This window comes from Tauraco erythrolophus, chromosome 2 (assembly GCF_009769465.1).
Source record: "Tauraco erythrolophus isolate bTauEry1 chromosome 2, bTauEry1.pri, whole genome shotgun sequence".
Lineage (NCBI taxonomy): Eukaryota > Metazoa > Chordata > Aves > Musophagiformes > Musophagidae > Tauraco > Tauraco erythrolophus.
Window position 1 is genome coordinate 72,812,587 of NC_141466.1, and position 19,241 is coordinate 72,831,827.

The 19,241-nt window shown below is 40.3% G+C and overlaps 1 protein-coding gene across 1 annotated transcript in view; it reads left to right on the top strand.

The window, feature by feature from the left end:
- DTNB (dystrobrevin beta) overlaps positions 1–19,241 on the top strand; it is a 198,504-nt gene that overhangs the window by 37,445 nt on the left and 141,818 nt on the right. The window contains exons 7-8 of the mRNA XM_086625810.1: positions 5,210–5,376; positions 16,096–16,220. Coding sequence (XP_086481936.1) covers positions 5,210–5,376; positions 16,096–16,220 — 292 coding nt within the window. The remainder of the gene's footprint in view (positions 1–5,209; positions 5,377–16,095; positions 16,221–19,241) is intronic.

Genomic DNA, 19,241 nt, shown 5'->3' on the forward strand with positions numbered 1-19,241 from the left:
TTTGCATTGTTATCGATACTGTTCTTCCTGCAGAAATACTGTCATGTGTAGGCAGACTACATGGATATGCTTCTCAGTCCCAGACCGGTCTCTGATCTTTCAGTCCTGCATCTCTCAACTCTCTTGTGTATCTTTAAAATTAGGGTAATTTGAAACAACAGATCCAAAATACAGATGCACAATTTTCCTCTGAAACTGTGCTAAAATGAAATAATGAAGAAATCTGTCATTTTTATTATTATCATACTTGGGAAGTCCTAATTGTATGCTCCCATGGGAAAAGCATTGTCCAGACAGAGCAAAGACTGTTTTTTGGCATCACCAGTCAAAATATAAAATAAAAGATGAATACGTGGAGCTAGGGCAGTATATGGAGATTTCAAGATAAGGAGGAAGATAGGTTTTAGGGTTTGCAACTCAAAAATTGGTAGCGGAGTAACAATACCTACGTTTCCATGGGAAGCAGTAATAAGGGGTTCTGACCAGAGTGCTTCTGTGGAAATGTGAGAGGCAGAAGGATTTCTTAAAATCAGAACTGAAGGAGAGGGACATCAGACAGTAAATGTGCATTCAGTAAGCTTAGAGACAAAAGGAACTTGGGATTAGAGAAGAAAATATGGTCAAATTTTTTGTCTTTGGAATCTGAAAACCTAAATCGTGTGTATATTTTGATGATGGAGAGTCAAGAGAACAGAGCAAAGAAACTAATAAAAAAGAAGGAAAGGCTGTGAGGAGTCAGAGGTAAATTACAAGATGGCACAACATGTTTGAATAAATTAGGTGTTTTTAGAATAAAGCAAATGAGAAGTATCTGTGTGATAGAGGAGGGAAGAAAAGGAGAAATGACACATCACATTCTTCCAGTTTTCTTTTGGAAGAATTTCCAAGCTTTGATGGGTGAGGTTAGTTTTGTGATGAGATTTTTTGAAGACACTTTGCAATGCCTGTTCAGGAGCCTGAACATTGTGATGGGATGGGAAGTAGAAGGATGTGTCCCACAGTGCGAGGCAGAGCACTTGGGAGGGAATTGAGCTACCGTGACTGTCACTGGCTGTATCAGTTGAAGAAAAAGGAGGGAAAGCAAAACTTGCTGCATACAGATGTGTGATCTGGAGTAAGGAAAAGCCAGACATGAGAATTGAGTTCCTGGTCCAATCTCTGTAGCTGCTTCCCTCCCCTGCCCTTCCCGCACCTTCCATAGGGAACTGGTCTCCTGGCAGGAGGGAAGGGAAGAAGGAGGATGTTGTCTCTGTCAAGAAAAACCCAGTAGGAAGTTTGAGTCTGGAGTGCTGACAGCCAGAAAAGGTAAAGACGGAAGACTTGGATGCAGTGAAAAATGGAAGGAAGCTTAGAACTCCCACTGCCATATGTGGCAGGGAGCCTCAGGTACAGGGACACTTACAAAAGAGAAGATGTCAACAGTAACAAAAGAGTTCAGATCGCTGAGGCAGAAAAAATGAAATTTGATAGAACAAGTGTTTTAGAGGCAGGAAAGGAAGAGTAGGAAGGAGAGAGGGAAAATGGACTGGGATATGAGGTGGACTCTTACATCCATAGGTAGGAGGAGTTATGGTGGTCCGAGTGTGACATGGAGCTGGGCATGCCAATGATGTGAAAAACTTCATGGCAATTTCAGTCCAGTTGGATTTATGCAGATGGGAGCAGGGAAAGCCATCTGAGCAGGAGAGAAGAGAAGTAAAGTCTGCAAGACCATATTTCATGCCATTCAGAAATTAACAAAAAAAATAGGATAAGAGTGCTGTTCCACTCCATTTATTGGTTTCCCATCATAGTTCAACTTTGTCACTTCCAGAAAACAAAAAAGGAAAAAACACACACAAAAAACCCCAAACAGAACAAAACAAAACAAAAACCACAGACATACCAAAAAGTGCACCTCTCTGGTTTCTGTCTTGATGGCCAGATACCTTGCCCATGATCTAATAATCTCTGATACTGATCGTTCCAATGTTTTCTTCACCAATAATTTTTAGAGCATGCTTTTTGTGGTACATTGAGTACTGTCACCATTATTCCTTTGCTTCATGTTTTATTTTCTCAGAATGTTGTTATTGCTTTCCTAAATCAAGCATATCAGTTTCACGTTTTTGATTCTTTGGTTCAGGACTCTGTAGTACTTTTGTCCCCTTTTCATCAACCATAATCTCTCCTAAATGCATAGAGTCAGAGAAGATAAGAGACCTTTTTGAAAAGGTGGGAAAGAGGAGACAAGATCAAGCGATACACAGAGGTGGACAGAACATGCTGCTGATGTCACTATATTTCGTTAAGGTGGTGACCTAATGCTCTGACTTAGCAGGAGACAGTAACCCTGCCACAGGCAGAAGGGATGTTGTGGGAGGGGGGGAGGAGTGGGTGCAAAAAACCGGTTTGGGAACCTGTGACTTAGTATCTCCCTTTCCAAAGGCAAACTCAAGTGAATGTGTATGAATGTTCTTGAAAGATTTGCCTCACTGCTTTTTAAAAATCCTTTACCAAAAAGTTTCAACAGCTCCTTGGACTTGAAGCTGGGGTGATTGTTTAGATATTCTTAGAGTGAGAAAGCTTTTTCCTCCTGTTCTAGCATGAGTTTTTTCTTATTGCAGTTTAAACCCTTAAGTACTTGAGTTTTGGCCACTGGCTCTGGAGAATGTATTGCTATTTTTGTAAGTACCTCTTGTGTGTTCGAGGATACCTTCTCACAGTCTGCTCCTGGCTGAGATGTCTACTAGATGTTGTTCAGACTATTCTATGGCTTTGTCTCGTACATATAATTAACCCACAACTTCCTTGAAATGTGATGCCCCAAATCGGACAGTTCTGATGATCGTACAATATGTTTGTGAAAAATTTTGACCTGTGCATGACTTGGAATAAAGCCCTTTGCTTTTTGGATCTTTCCATTTCAAAAATTAATTGCTCTCTGGTCTTTTTCCAGTGAGATTCACATCCAAGTTACAGTCCTTTCATCTCTTGTGTGTTTCCCTCGTCATGAGAATATCATGGGAGACCAATTTTGTAAGAACTACCAAAGCAAAATGCAAACTCAATGACACTTGATGCCTGTTTCCTATTTTCAAGATCAATTATTCTGTTGTGGAAAGACATTAGGTTGACTTGGCAAATACTGTCCATGGCTCATTTCTCTGTTATTTTTCATGTCCTTACAGTATTTTGCTTTATTATTTGTTCCAGTATGTATTCTACAAGTTAAAATAACATGAGAAGTCAGTAGTTACATATGTATAATTTCACACCCTTTTAAGGATCCTAATTACAATTCTGGGAATGTCCCTTTTAAATCCCCTGCTATTTTTCTCTCATTCTGTTTTTCTGACTTTGTGTCTGAATATTTGAGTTATTCTTTTAACCCTCATTAATAATTTGTCCCAGTTTTTGCTTCTGTAGGCTTCCTTTTGAATCTTAGGTTGTTGAGGAGCTCTTAATTTTAGCCACATTGGTCTTTTGCTACAGTCTGCTCTTTGCACTGAGATAGTTTATGCTTGTTTCTTTAGCGTCATTTCTTTAAGGAACTGACAGTTCTTCTAACTCAGTTTTCTTGTTGAATTGTTTCTTCCTGTAACTTACCTACTAATTCTCATGAGTTTACTGAAATATGCTGCATCAAAGTCATGTTCTCTCTCCTCTGCTTCCTAAAATACACAAAATTACTCCGTTGGCATGTTAAATTAAGGTCACTTATCTTCTTTTTCAACCAGTTCTTTTCTGCTATTTGATACAAATCTGGAAGTCTTTCTTTTCATTACTCTCTCTACCTTTTGTATTTAAAAAAAAAAGTCACCAGTTCTTCTACAGTCCATTCCCAATGGACATTTGTGTACTGAAATCAGTACCATGATCAAGTTCGTTCTTTGATCACTGTTGCTATGTGCTGCAATAAAGCGTCATCCACCTGATTATCTTGACTTAATTATCCCTGGCATTGCTGACCAGGTCGACGCTCAAGTTTTCTTTGCTTTAATTGTTATCTGTGTGTTTTCAGTTGTCATGACATATGCATGCACTCTTGAGGTAACAGGCACTTCTGTACTGTTTTATGAGCCAAATTTCCTTAGAAGCTCTATCTCTCTACATTAACATTATTGCCCTGTGCAGTGTTGCACCAAGGCTCAGAACAGCTAAGTCAGAATTTTTATCATAGATCAAAACTTCAGGCTCTTTCTAATTATTTCTCTTACATCTTTCAGCAGTTTATAATAGTCATATCAAAGAATTTCATTTGACTGGCTGGTGAGCTGCTGTGGTCTTCTCCATAGCACTGTTACAGCATGTAGCACTCCATACCTGTCTGTAACTACTCTGCTCGGGACCCACAGCAAGGCTAAACCGTTTGCTTCTGTAATTCACCTTCGCCATTCCACGCCGTTTCCTGTGCCTTACCTTTTAAGATGCACTTGACATAATAAGATATCTCCTTTACCTTTACCTCTTTCTCACGTTCCTCTTGTGTTTGTTCTGAAGACTTATCTCTTAAACAGAGCAAGTCTGTGATTGTTTGTCTATGGATGGATAGAAGAACAGAGAAGCAGCATTTCTTTATTTATTTTTAGCCTGCTTCTGATGGTGGCTCTGCATGTCATACCTAATTTAATTTTTCAGTTCTTGAGATGTTAAGATTTAGAGATGCGTTGAGGATTTCTTCAGTTTAAACTATAGAGCTACAGCTACAAGAGGCAGCTCACAGTTGGGGAAGAGCGAGGGAAGTTCCTCGGTGAGAGGGGATTCGGAGCAGAAGCCCATCATGGAACTCCAAATTTGCCTCTTCTGTGAAAAGCTCTTCCAGCTGACTCTAGGGTGAAGTGATATCCTTAGGCAGAAATTAACCTTCGTGAAGATAACCTTTCTGCTTCCCCTGTCCACTCCTATGTATTCTCAGTGTTGTTGGACTTACACTCAGACCCAGAAGTCTCCATGAATCCAAGGAAGAAATCTGAAAAAGAAACATGGAACTTGTCAGATGGAACTGATACATTATCATCGTATAGATTTATGGTTAATCTTACCAAAATGATGTGCTTTGCACTCAAAATCCATGACTTGTCCAGAATAACAAGTTGGTTTAGTGGTTAAGAACCTGAGGGTCGGTTTTGGAAACTCCAATGAAATGTGATGGTCAAGGTTTTCTTAAAGTTCGCTTATCACTTTTTTTTTTCTTTTTCTTCTCTCCTCCTCCCCTGTCTCCACCAAGTCTTCCATCCTGTGGAATGTTCGTACTGCCGGTGTGAGAGCATGATGGGTTTCCGGTACCGATGCCAGCAGTGCCACAACTACCAGCTCTGTCAAAACTGTTTTTGGCGTGGCCATGCGAATGGTCCTCATAGCAACCAGCATCAGATGAAGGAGCATTCCTCTTGGGTAACTTGCCTTTGTTTTTCATGCTGAAACAACCACCTCTGTACTAATTTATTCTGAAAGTTAAAGTTTTTGTAGTAGAACTGCATGGTAGGGCTTTTAAAGATTTTCACATAGCAAAAGCGTATAAATACGTAAACTGTACTGTTTTATGACAAGCAATGCTGTTAATTTATTGATGGTTGTCATTGCACTCAGTTTATTTATTTAAAGCACACAGGACAGCACCATCCTTCTCAAGGCCTTAACACATGTGTTTTCTTCCCCTCTTCACATCAGTCCTACTTTTCTTATATTTTCCTCTCTTCTAGCTTGGCAAGACTTAAAGGTTGCAATACCTTTCCTCCCCAGAAAGGTAAACTGGTTAGCATGAATGCTGTCCCTAGAGGGGAACTTTATCCAAGCAGCATCTTTAAAGATATTATTTTTTTAAGAGAAAAATATATTATTGTAAATATATGCATTAAAAACTCTTAACTAAAAAGCCTTAAAGAAATTATATGAGAAATAACATTCTATTAGATGACTATAAGATCTCAAGAAATAGTAGACAATTTTAGATATAAAAACCTACTTTATGGCAAAAGATTAAGCCCAACCTTTTACTTATTCAAAGAGAAATTCAAATGATGATTGGATTATAATTAGTAATTATCTTCATAAGGAAGAGTCATTATAATATTACTGTTTAATTTAGAAAATTGGGGCTTAATACCATTCAGTAGTTGGAATGTGAAGATAGAAAAATTCAGTCTTAAATCTTACTCTTTTTTTAACTATGTGGGTAATAAACTTCTTGGAATGTCTAATCTGAACTACCAGTAGATTATCATCTCCTGACGTGTATAAATCCAGTCTGAATCTTTTAATACAAAGACATATCTAAACAGTAGCTCTAACTCTAATGTAGATATTTCCTTCTGAAGTTTGTTTGCAGTGAGTCAGGTTAGATGGATTGTGCCCCGTTCTGGTACTACGATCTGCGAGTCTGTCATCCTGTTTTGGTTCAGTATTAACTTTTGAGGCATTTGATTCTAATTAGGCTGTACAGAGTAAGTTGATTTTAGAGACAGTAGTGTGAATTGGAGTAGTGGGAAGTTATATCAATGGAAAAGGAAGATATTCAGACTACCAGGTAAATGAAACGGTGGAGGCGGTTGTGTGATCAGAACTGCAGGACTGTCAGAACAATCCCTGCTTTGGTCTGGACCAAGCAGCACTCGCCCAAGCAGTTCCTAAGGGTAAGATTTGGGAGTTGAGTCAGATGAGGAACTGTACCCACTAGACAACCTGGATGCAGCCGCCTTCCTTTGGAGATCAAGAATTCCAGTTATCTGCCATCAGGACCAGGTAGCGGCCCTGGAACTGTTTCCTTCTGTATTCTTCGTGTAGAAGGAGAAGAGGGAATTGCACATACAGAAGAAACACTAAAGGCACAGAACTGGAAGTAGAAGATTACTGGAAACAGCAGAAGATACTGGGAAACAGAGTTTTTGCAGAACAAAAGGAAAGAATATATGAAAGAAAATAGTGGTAGATGGGAACCTTGAAAGAAACCGGATTTTAATATTTTACCTAATGAGAACATTGATACATAAAAACAATTGGTCCAGAAGTCTGTACAAGGAGTTTTAGCAGCAGCAAATTTGGCTGTCTTGCACGGAAACCAGATGTAGCTCATACTAGTAAGAAATGGCAGCCGTAGGTGAAATGGAAGTTACACTTTTAAAAGGTGTGCTATGTACATCTGTTTGTGGGAGGTTTGTATGGTGCAACTATGGAGTCATGCCTGGACGTGAGCCAAAAGGATAAAAGGCATGAAGAGTGACGGAGATACTTACATTTCTTTTTCCGCATAGTCAGAATCCAAATCAAAGACAGATGAAATTAAGAGGCTAGAGGTTGTCTAAAGTTGAAGCAAAGACACCAGATGGAAATCAAGGAGAAAAATGGAGAAATTTGAGGGATTTCAGTAAACAGTAAGGCAATCATAAGGAGCATTTATGTTCCTGTAGTCTGAAGTTATCTTTCTGGGTCTAGCTCCAGAAACTTATTTCTGAGCCTTTTTAGACATTGGCTGGGTTTTTTAAGCAACAAAGTGTTTTAAATGGACTAAAAAAATTCAGGGATATATTAAAATACTACTACAGACTGGATTGTCTCATTAACTGAGCATGGAAGAGGGATCTTTTGAGACGTCTCTTACTTTTTTTGTTTCTTTTAATCTTTTTTTAACTTGTGCAAGTCTTGTGTTGTAATTTTATGAAAATTGAAAATTAGTCTTTTTTAATTTGAAAAAATAGATCTTAGTTTTGGATTTTGCCTGTATTGCCAGTTAAATGACAGACAATGAAATGCAGCAATTGGTGAGGTCAGGGAATCTGAAGTGTCTTTTTCACGTCAGTCTTCAGTAGGACACTTGTGCCTTCATTAGCAGGTGACTGGTGCTGCTGGTTAAGGGACAAAGCTGAACCTGATAAAAAGGTGAAGAACATCCAGCAAAGGGAATGAATTTGAGGTGTCTATTCTAGATCACTTAGATTTAAAAAAAAGATGCGGTTCAGGACAGAAAATTGCAAAGTTCTTAAGTGGGACAAACAGCCGCAAAGCTTCATGCAGGACGCGTGGCTGGGGAGCAGCTCTGCAGAAGGCAGTTTGGGGAAAACGGTTGATGATTAACTGAACCAACGTGCATCAGCCATGTCAGACGCTTGTGAAAACACCACAGTGATGTCTAGAAAGGAAGATGTGACTGCAAAATGCGCACTGTAACTCTTTCGTTCTGCTCAGCTGAAGAAGCACGACCTACTTGTGTGTTTACTCAACAATAATTTCTCAAATGAAGACACAAAGAATCCTGCTGACCAGATCTGCAGAGATTAGCTGGTACTCTGTTACAATTAAAACCAAAAATATTTTTCCTAGATTTTCAATCCAGCCAGATCTAGTTCAGTCTTGTATGGTGTATTTTCAGAGTTTTGGGGCCCTAAGACCCAGAATAAGCATTAGTAGTAAGTATTTTCATAGGGTTCTTTTTCCTGAAATTCTGAAGTGCTTTTCATAATTTTTTAATACTATAAATCACATCGTATAGTGATTTTTTAAATATATATATGTGTAAAATAGGTAATATATATTTATATATATACAATATATATATACATATATTTATTTTATATATATATAAATTCAGGTAGAAACCTTTTTTTGAAAGAGAGGTTTCCTGCATGAACACATTGCTTGTTAGGGCCTGTTTGGGGTGAGGGGGAAACTTCAAACGCTTTCCAAATTTTTCCTTCTGAGCTATTTCAATTTTGCTTTTATTAAATAGCCTTAAACAGTGATTCATTTAGTTATGTATGCACAGCAGAACTGGAAATCAAATTGTTCATTTTGAAAGCGTATAGATTAGTCATTGTTCGTTCTGTTTGTTTATTTTTTTGTTTACTCTGCTAAACTTAACAGTCTCTGTCATCTCTAATTTCAGGTAAAATGCTAAAATAGCCACGTTACTCTAAAGGCTGATACCCTAGGGTATGAGTTTTGGTGGCTTATTATCAACTGTAGTTGAGTTAGAATGCTCTTCCTGCTGTAAATAATGGAATGTTTGTTTATTTATAACCACCCTTAACATGGTGGCTTTGGCATATGTATCAACAACCCAAACAAATGTTTGCTTGTTTCTATAGTGATAATATCTATGGCTTCCGTTGGGAAGTCATTATACCAGCAACTAATCAAATCTAAACCAAAAGACAGACCCTTTTATCTCCCGAGTTAACGTCTAGCGATACCGTAAGTGGCTGTTAATGAGGTTTTGCGCTCGAAATTACGTCTCTTATGTTTCTGGTTCATTTAATTTCCCATTTAGACTACCTTAAAGTTATTAAAAATTTTTGAAGCTGTTTTTATTCAGTCCCCCAGAAACAAGCCGAGAGGCAGCACGGTATTAAAGGCTGTGCTCTGCATCCCTGTCACGTTGCCGTCTGCGTGTGGACTTCCACCGTCACGCGGGCTCCTGCTTCCAACGACGGGAATAAAACCCTCCCTTCCCAGTCAGCCATTCCCAGCAGAGGGCACGATGCCCTCACGCACCCACTGGCCGGGATGTCGGGGTGACCCTCTGCCTTCGCTGCGGACACGGCCGCATAGGCGTTATACTTCGCTTACCGTGTTGGCTTCTTTCTGCTTCATCCACGTGCCTGCTCAGCGCAGTTCCTCTGCCGGGAGAAGAGGGAAAGCTCTCTGTGCACTGAATTTCAAAGTTTTTTTTCTTGCTTAGCCCTTTTAAGTGTAGAAGAAGGGTGGACATGCCGCCTTACTTCATGTTTGCATCCTGGGAGTTTACAGTTGTGATATTACGAGTAATATCGGTTAAATGAGGCAGATATTGGAGGGGGGTGAAGGGGAGAGAAAGAGAAAGGGATAACTTTAAAACAATTTTAAAATAAGTGTTCTTGCCAGCCAAGTTTCAAATTCAGTTTTTATTGCCCATAATTTTCTAAGGTGAATGTGATTTTATATAGAGATAACAGAGGTATTTAGGAGGTAGAAAGACAATTTTTAGTAGTGTAGTTTGTAGCTTCCACTTCTTTAATTCTGTGATGGAAGTTTTTTGGTGTGTTGGGTTTTTTTTTTTTGACAGGTTAGCCTTTGATAGGAAGGCAGGTGGACAGAGACAGGATCTACAAACCATTGTGAAATGAAAAGGATCTGGCAACAAGCAATACAGATACAATGGGTTTTCAAACACATGGAACATCACAGATGTGTTTTACTGATAGTTTCTCACACCTTTTGCACATCTAGCATAGTTTTTCAGTGGTATCTGTCGATAATGTACTAGTTTTCCCAGCAGAAAGTGGTCAGTCCATTTGCATTCGATGCACGTAGCTCAGCCGTGTGTGTTTGTGCAGATCTGGGCAGCTCCGAGGGTAACGCGTATCCGGATGCAGGCGCAGCTCAGCCTTGTCTAAACTCGGTTAAGAATGGATGCTGTCAGCACTTGCCATGTCCCTTCCTAGCATTTTCCTGCTCTCCCAGGACAGGGAGCTGTGTCCCCGCTGTCAGAAGGCAGCTGCGGAGCAGGGTTTCCAGCTGCGAGCAGTGTGCGTCTCACTGGTCGAGCAGAGCCAGAGCCCGCACAGTGCAGCTCCGTGCCAGCATCTGCCTTCTGGGTCTCTGGGAAAAATTAGTTGAATAGTTGTCCTAGTACTTAAAATGACTTTTATTTAAGGCTACTTGCACACTTACGCAGGCGTCACTACATAGCTATAAATAAAGCGTGAACAAAATATAAGTTGGATAAAAATGTGATTGTTTATTAAATAAAAATGTAGAATCCAGGACAGTCCTTGGCTGATGTATCGAACCGCCGAGTGCTTGGTTTGCATTTGATTCCAGCTGGGGATGACTGCCTTAGGGAGAGTGATTCAATGGTTAATTGGAAAGGTATTTTAACCTTCCCCTGTGGCTATGGGAGTGGAACGTGAAGTCGCCTGAAGACTGTACAGTGCAGAGACAGGGTCTCCTTCAACTTTCTACAAGAGTTACAAAAGAGAACAAACATTCCAGCCTCTCAGAAGTATTTATTTTACTTTTTTTGAGCTTTCTCTGGAGCCTGGAGAAGCCAGATGTGCTTGCTGGTAGGTAGACACCGTTTTGGATGATGAAAACTGTGTTTCACTGCTGCTGCTTACCAACTTCAGTAGCACTGCTGAGGAATGCGGTTTTGCAGCTTAGCGCTGCCAAAAGCGTGCGTCCCAGCCAGCGCTGTGGCTGGAGAGAGACAACTTTTATGATATCCACCTGAGCTGTTCAGACCTCAATTTCTTGCTCAGTTGAAAAATTTATTAAAATGTGTCATCTAGAAAGTGGTGGTGGAAGTGGTGTTATAGAAACAGTTCTGGGAATCTGGATTCATGCATAATTCAGTAGTCAGCCTCCGACTCCAAACTTCATAGGTGTTTCAGAAGACAGGAAACCCAAAAACGTGTATCTCAGATAACCAGCTCAAAAGGAAGGGGGTCCACCGGGACGTCCAGTAACTGCAGACTGAATTGTAACTATTTAGAGAATTCACTGATTCTTTAAACACTTGTGGTAACTGTTGGCAAACGTTTCTCACAAGTTTTATTCTTCTATATGTGATAGAACAGCAGAAACTGTTTGAGTATTTATTGATAGACTTGGGAAGAAGGTAAATATCTTCCACTAGAGGATAGATACATTTGGATATGGAGGATAGAGGTCTAGATATGTAAAAGACTGAAGAAGGAATCTGAGAAAGACTGTAAAATTTAAACAGATTTGTTGTGCTGAAAAGCAGGAGTTGCACAAGAAGTGCTGTAGTTGTTCCTTGCTAATGCACTCAACTGCAAAGTGCGACTGGCATATTGCTAGAGCCAAACTGACACCTGCATCTCGTGAGCCTTTTGGAATACCGTGGAGCAGAAACCTTTCATGAATGCCTTGGCAATTAGATGATCGTAAAAGGGGAAAGAAAATTGCTGTATGACTTGACAGTTTGGAGGAAAACCAAAACCATGAATACCTGGGTCCAGGAAGGTTGCTGAAACATTATGTCCAGATAAAGAGCACATATTTCATTTATGTGCCTGACTTTTTTTTTGAATCATCAGCCGTACTTACCATCAGACAGATATAATGGCTACAGCTGTGCAAATCCCACTGAGTCACGTACCATGCCCATTTAGGAAGCAAGCCAAAATGGATTGCCTGCCAGCCCTTCCCAGGAGAGCACGTGGGGGAAGCTGAAGGTAAATCAGTGCCTTGTCAGCTGGTTTCTACAGTTACACTTCTGTGGCAGAAGGAAATGTTAAGTGGTTAAAAGCCTCTGGAAATAAAGGCACACCAGACTGTTTTCCCATCTAAAGCTGAAGATAAATAAGACCGTAAATTGGACTCTAGGATGTGTGAAACCTTTTTCAAAGTCTGAAATTCTTTGTTAGTTTTAACTACTAATTCAGAGTTGAAATTTATTGATATTGGGGATTTTGCACTAGTAATCCAAGTTCCAAACTGACTGAGATCCTGTTGTGACAAACGTTACAGATACTTCATAAAACACAGTTTGCCCCCAGTTATTTACAAATATAGATTAAAATCAAGAAGAAACAGGATGAACATCCGGGGAGGAAGATGATGGTAAAAATGCAGTAGTGCTAGTGATGGGCAAGTGCATGGTGTTATCTTGTGGATGATGCTTCCTCACTCTGAGAGTGAAGAACCATGGAGCAGGTTGCCCCAAGAAGTTGTGGCTGCCCCGTCCCTGCAGGTGTTCCAGGCCAGGTTGGATGAGGCTTTGAGCAACCTGGTGTAGTGGAAGGTGTCCCTGCCCATGGCAGGCGGGTTGGAACTGGATGATCTTGAAGGTCCCTTCCAACCCAAACCATTCTGTGATCTGGGGAAGTTTGCAGTGGTGGTGTCAGTGATGAGGAAGGGGATTGTGTAATTTGCAGGTTTGCAGTGGTGGTGAATGAGAGGATGATGTTAGTTTGGGGCTTTCCATTTCTGTGGTCTGCTTTTTTGAAGTGGAGAGTATCCTATCTTTACAGAATGCAAAGGTACTTACAGACGAGGTCAAGATTAGCTACAGTGAGAGAAAGGTGGTTTTTATTAGAAATTTCTGAAGTAGAGCTCAGCTAATTGAAAGAAAAAACAGCTATTTCTCAGGGAAACAAGCTACCCAGCAGAGGTGTCCTTGCCTGTGAAACAGCATGCTCGTTCAGCCTGCTGTGCTCTTTTCACTGTCAGCTGCCCTGAGAAGCGTTATCAAAAAGTTGGGATCAATGGAAATTATCTTTCCCCTATAATTTTCAGAAAGTGAAGCTGCAGTAGTGGCTCGATTGTCCGGCATTCTAGACAGCCCTGTGTTTGTTTGACAAAATAAATGGTGGGGTAGCACAGTAGGATATAGTGTTTGTTACCACGATGGGAAAAAAACTTTAAAATAGCCTAAAAATACTGCAAAGAGGAGGTCACAGAAAAAGCACGCTGAGAATAGATGGTCTGTGCAGAAACCAGAAGATGAGCAGGGTAAAGAGTAAAGCAGGATGTACTCTAAAAGGAGAAGAAGCGGAGAAGAAATTGAAAGGGAAACAAATGTGGCAATTTCCAACATGTAGGAGAATTAATGTAGGAAAACTAGAATTTTCCTTTTGGTATCATCACATTTGTGTGCGTAATTTAAGTTTTACTGTGGACTTAGTGAGAAGTAATAAAAAGATTGGATTGTGGTTTTCATAGGGTTTCAAAATAATTAAAGGCTGATGATCATCTGTAGAACCTTTCATAGTGAGAGTGCCATGCACTTCAACGCTGTTTGCAAGGATCATCCATTGATTGCAATCTTCCAGGTTTTCTCAACACATTAAAAAAAAATGAAAAAAGAAACACATCAACTTACCATCAATATGTCTTTTTAGCACTTGCCACTCAGTGAATCAGTAAGGTGAAGTGCTTCTGAACATGCTGTTTTACAGAGCTCCCTATAGGAGACTCACCTGAAGCAGTTAATTATCTTGACATCCTTCCTGCTGAAGCCCTTCTTGGTGAGAGGAGATAAGAATCTTATACCCATCATAAAATTTTTGCAGTGGTGCTTCGATAGGGCCCAGACTTTCTGTCTGCAAAAGCCGAAGGTAGTGTATTGGGAGGATCAGTTGCCCATTTCACCTGGTTCTTAGATGGCTTGCCCTCCCTGGCCTGCATGCATTCTGCTGCTTCACAGGTTGGATCTGTGGGCTGACGAATAAAAATTCCAGAATCTAAATGGAATTTGACTGCAACATATTGAATAGTTGGTTTAATTTGTGAAACAGTGTGGTCTCAGTATGGTAATCAGGCCGAAGAACATGTTGTAAAGCAGCGTTAGATGCTGGTGGAGGCACGTGACTGGAATTTGACTGTAGCTACCACTTGAGTCTTCTCTGACATGTACTCCAGGGAAGAATATGTTCATGAGTAGGGTTTTTTTTTTTTTCCCCAAGATTGCATTCATCACAAATTCATGGTTTTTGGAGTTCTCAGTTACCGTTGACTTTGAGTTATAAGGTAATTGAAGGAGGATAATGAATCTTCAGTGAAGAACCAGCTATCCTAATATATTCTCAGAGACATCCAGCTCATCTTTCTATTCTAATTTAAAGGAATTTTTCTCCTTTTTTGTTTTCCAGTTGATGTTAATGTTTTACTTAAAATGCATCTCAGTCTACTACAAACTATCTACATCCACAGAGGGCACAACTTCCTCACGCATAGGTTATCCACTCAAACAAACCTTTATTGCCTGTTTTATATTGCTAAAGCCAAAAGGCTCAAAGTCAAAGATTCTCACTGGTTTACTCATTACTAAGTGTTTATCTCATTAGTAAATATTAGTAATTGTTAGTAATTGCTAGTTACTAATTTATGTTGACTGTAACTGTATGTGTAACTCCTGTCCTGGGTAGCCTTGCCTCCTATTTAAATCAGTGTTAATCTGAATTTTAATTTGAATGTGCCTTGAGAATTGGTCCTAATTCCACTTTGGAAAGTCTTACAGGAGTAGTAAATAAATTACATAGGAGTAACTAACCACTAGGTTACACATACATGGACTGTTAGTGAGTTAGATCAGAAAAACTGAACTGCCAGGTTACTTCTGAGTTCTCATAAAAGCATTATCTGGCCTCCCACATCACTGGCCTGAGTTAAGCGGATGTAATAATGTTTCAAGGCTTAATTTTGTAAGTCAACATGGGACTTAAACCGCATTTTGAGCACATGACTCAGGCCAGCCACCCATTCTCGTGTGCTTGGCAACCAGCCTCTCGGTCTCCCCTCAATGATCCCGGGGTAGCTGCCCCTGGGAGATTATTTAGCACAACCAAGTGAATTTGTGGAAGAAATTAAAGAAACAAATCGTTCATATCTATCTTATTACTGTGTTTCACCTTGGCTTTGCCCATCGTGAACAGAAGATGTGGAAGTCATCCTCGCAAAGGGCAGAGGGAGGGGCATAGCCCCAACTTTCTGTTGACTCCGGTAGCTGGGGGTGGAAGTGGTGCCAGCAGTTGGTGAGTCTGTGCGTGCAGGTTGTGTACTGCTCCTCCACCAAGTCCTTTGTTCTTCCCTGCCCTCCTTTCAAAACACAACGCCCATGTTCAGAAGACCGTGGGAGTAAGTGTGAGAAATCCCTTCACTGGATATAATTGCCCGTTCATTTAATTCCTGATAGGAACACCAGACAATTGGTTTATTTCTTGATCTTACATAATTTTGTTAAACTACTTTCATTTTTCAATATTATGGCACAAAAAAAAAAAACCAACCACGAAACTTGTTCACCTCCATATTGTCTGTAGATATCAGGAAAAATTTCTTTACAGAGAGGGTTGTGAAGTATTGGAACAGGCTGCCCAGGGAGGTGGTGGAGTCCCCATCCCTGGGGGTGTTTAAAAACCGTGTGGATTTGGTGTTGAGGAACATGTTTTAGGGACCCTGACAATGCAGGGTGAATGGTTTGACTCGATGATCTTGAGGGTCTCTTCCAACCAAATGATTCTATGATTCTACTAATTTTTCCGGTATTGTATAATGTAAATGGATATTTCTGAATATTCTGGTACCATGCATTTTTTTTTTACACTTATCTGATTGCACATATTACTCTGGTCTTTGTAATGATCAACTCATTTTTGTCATTCTTTTCAAAAACAGAAATCACCTGCAAAGAAGCTGAGCCATGCAATTAGTAAATCACTTGGTTGCGTACCAAGCAGAGAACCACCGCGCCCTGTATTTCCTGAGCAGCCAGAAAAGCCACTTGATCTTGCACATATAGTGTGAGTATCTGTTTTAGTCTATTTTTCACTTAATCAGTGATTTAAAGCAAGGTAGTTGTGGTGGTGTTTGATCTTCGGAGTTGGCTAACAGAAAGGAGCTCTTAGATTAGAATTCCAAAGTTGCAATGCTATAACTGTTAGAAGTGTTTCTATGAAAAAATTATTTGTAACGTAGTGTTCTATTAAGAATATCTTGTTAACAAGCAGAGATATGGAACATGTGCAGTTAGATTAAAGCCTGACTGTATATTCTACTTGCATCTGTTAGCATTTCAGAGTACCAATCAATCTTACCATTTGCACATCACCATATTGGATCAGACTCCATTTTTTCATTTATTGTAGATTAAAATTATATGAATGAAACAATGTTAAATAAATGCCACGTTTACTTGCAAGTGAATGTTGCCTGGCAGCAGGGGTTTTAGCTTCTTGCTGCTGTCCGGGAGCATTGGCTTTACATTCTTCTTTGTCTCACTGAGAGGTTGTTGTGTTGTTCTGCTCAATGGCTTTGTTGTTACCCTTTTCATTCCGACCTTATTGTCAAACCAATGGAATGATTTTGCTGAAATACTCTTGTACTGGTGTTGGTTTGAACAGACTTGAAATCAGTTTGCTTCCCCAGTTCGCCAGTTTTCACGTCAAAAGTGAAACTCGAGGCAAAAAACCCTCAAATTCTGTTACTGTATCTGTGTAATAAACTAAACCTCCAAATAGGGCTGGTTTGATGTCCTACAGCATCTTGAGGAGAAGTCTCGGTCTTTTCATGTGTCTGAGTTTAATGTAGAGAAGAGTGAGGAGAGAGGAGCAAAGCAAAGGGATATAGTTTACGTAAAACGGGGGCCTCCCATTTTCAGGAGCATTGGGTAGTTTTCGGTTCTCAGCGTAAGTGGAGTTGATGTTCTTCTGGTTTTCTTTTGACATTGTCATAAATACTGGTTTCTTCGTGAACTGTTTTTTTGTGTCACAATTTCTGAATGGAGAACCAAGTTCAAATCTGAATGTTGTATAAACTCTGAGAGTTCAATGTCAGGATGTGCTGCTTTGGCCTCTCCTGGTGCCGCATGGTTTTGGTTGACGGGCTCTTCCGTACGCTCCTTTTGACAGCTGTGGCGATCGTTAAGGAAAAGCTGGAGGCTGAGCTTGTCAGAATGTCGGGAAGGTGAGACCTGTACAGCGTATCACAATGTGGTGAACGCTGCGTGGCTTTCTTTTGTGGAAAGCACAGAATATCCATAACTTGACATGGAAAAGTAGTTGCGATGACAAACTCCTTAACGATATAGTTTTCAGCTTTACCGATTTCTGCTTAGCTGTGTGATTGTTTTCTCCAGTTCTTGCATCACTGATTATTTACCAGCTTTTATAGTGCTTGCTTTGGTCCGGTGTGGTGAGGGAAGTTGATCTGATCTAATGGAATATAATTGTGCTGATTTCTTTCTGTGAAATTACACTCAAATTTAAAGAAAAAAATTCTGTTATGCTGCTGTTCAATTTGGAGCTGAAGTCTGTGTTCTCCTGAATGAACGGCTCGTCAGACCCACAGGGACAGGGTTGTACATTGTCCGTGGAATTGGCTCCGTGCCTTGGCCGGGATGTGTTGTGGAGCTCGTTGCTTTGCTTCTAAATCTGCATTTTCTGTGGTAAGGGTGCTGCTCAGCCTCATAGAGAACAATTTTGTGTTTAAAATATTATCAGATCATGAATCTATTCATGTTTTTCTCTTTAGGTTTTTCTCTGTGCTGCTGCCATGTTGAAACTCACTAATATTCACAAGAGAAAATTAGTAGTTTACAATATAATGCTTCTACAGGAAATAAAAGAATATGTAGCTGCATAAGTACAGTGTATGAAAATAATTACTACGACGGTTTTGTGACTGCCTGCATGAAGGAAGGCTGCAGAAACCCACCCCAAAGCTACAAGCCAAAGTTTCACTTCTGGCACGGATTACCAAGTTTGGGGAATTCCTCCTTTCTTTTGCAAGGACTCGTTAGTTTGTTCACAGATCAAACAAGTTTCAGTCCTCAGCTGGACAAGGAATGGTGAGGGCAAAGGTGGCTTACTTTTGTGGTTGGTGTTTTTAATGCATGACCTGTGGAAGATGCTGGTAGAGCAGTGCCTCCCCGCTTGCTTTTTGCTTCCAGGCAGCGACAGACCATCGTACGTACCTCGACTTGCAGACACGACACTGCCTTTGTCCTGAGCCCGGGCAGAGGCATGTGGCAGCCGCGTCCATGGTGGGAGCCTGCTGGGGAGATGCTGCCAGGAGATGGGCAGGAGGGTGCTCAAGGGAGCCTGGCAGGGGTGGGGGACACATGGGTGGGGGGCACACAGGTGGGGGTCTAGCACAGCACCTTCTGTGGCAGCCGGGACTGCTGCCCAGCAGCAAGACAGATCCAAGACATCTGCTCTGTGCTGCCAGCTTTAATTTAAAAAAAAAAAGTGTACCCTAAGAAGCCAAAGTATTGGGAAATGCTGCCTGATACTGCAAGGAAGGGCCACTGCAGGAACAACAGAGAGTGGTCTGGTGTAAAAATAATATAAGTAGGTGATTTATGTCAAACACTAAATCACATGAAAATAAAATGAACATAGGACTGAAAAGACCTACTGCATTTTTTGTATAAATAGTATAAGACATTTGGGGTTTTCTCTATAAGTGGTACCACTGAAATAATAGAAATAAAAAAAAATAAATTAAAAAGCACAGAAAAAAAAACCCACAGTTTTTAAGTGTGAAAAGTGACATAGCCAGAGGAGATTCTTTGACAGAACTCACTTGTAAAGAGGAATTGCTCAGGGCCACAATGAGTCATTATTTAGGTGTCAGTGATCATGACTTGATTACACTTTTTTCATGTGAATGAGGTGCACATCAGCATCTAACAAATGCTTTAGGGGAAACTTTTTTAGACCTAAAATCAACTTCAGCTGAGTAAACAATGTGAATGTAAAAAATATTAATAACTGGGAACAGTTTATGAATACTTGGCCAAATGTTCCAGGGAAAACAAGACT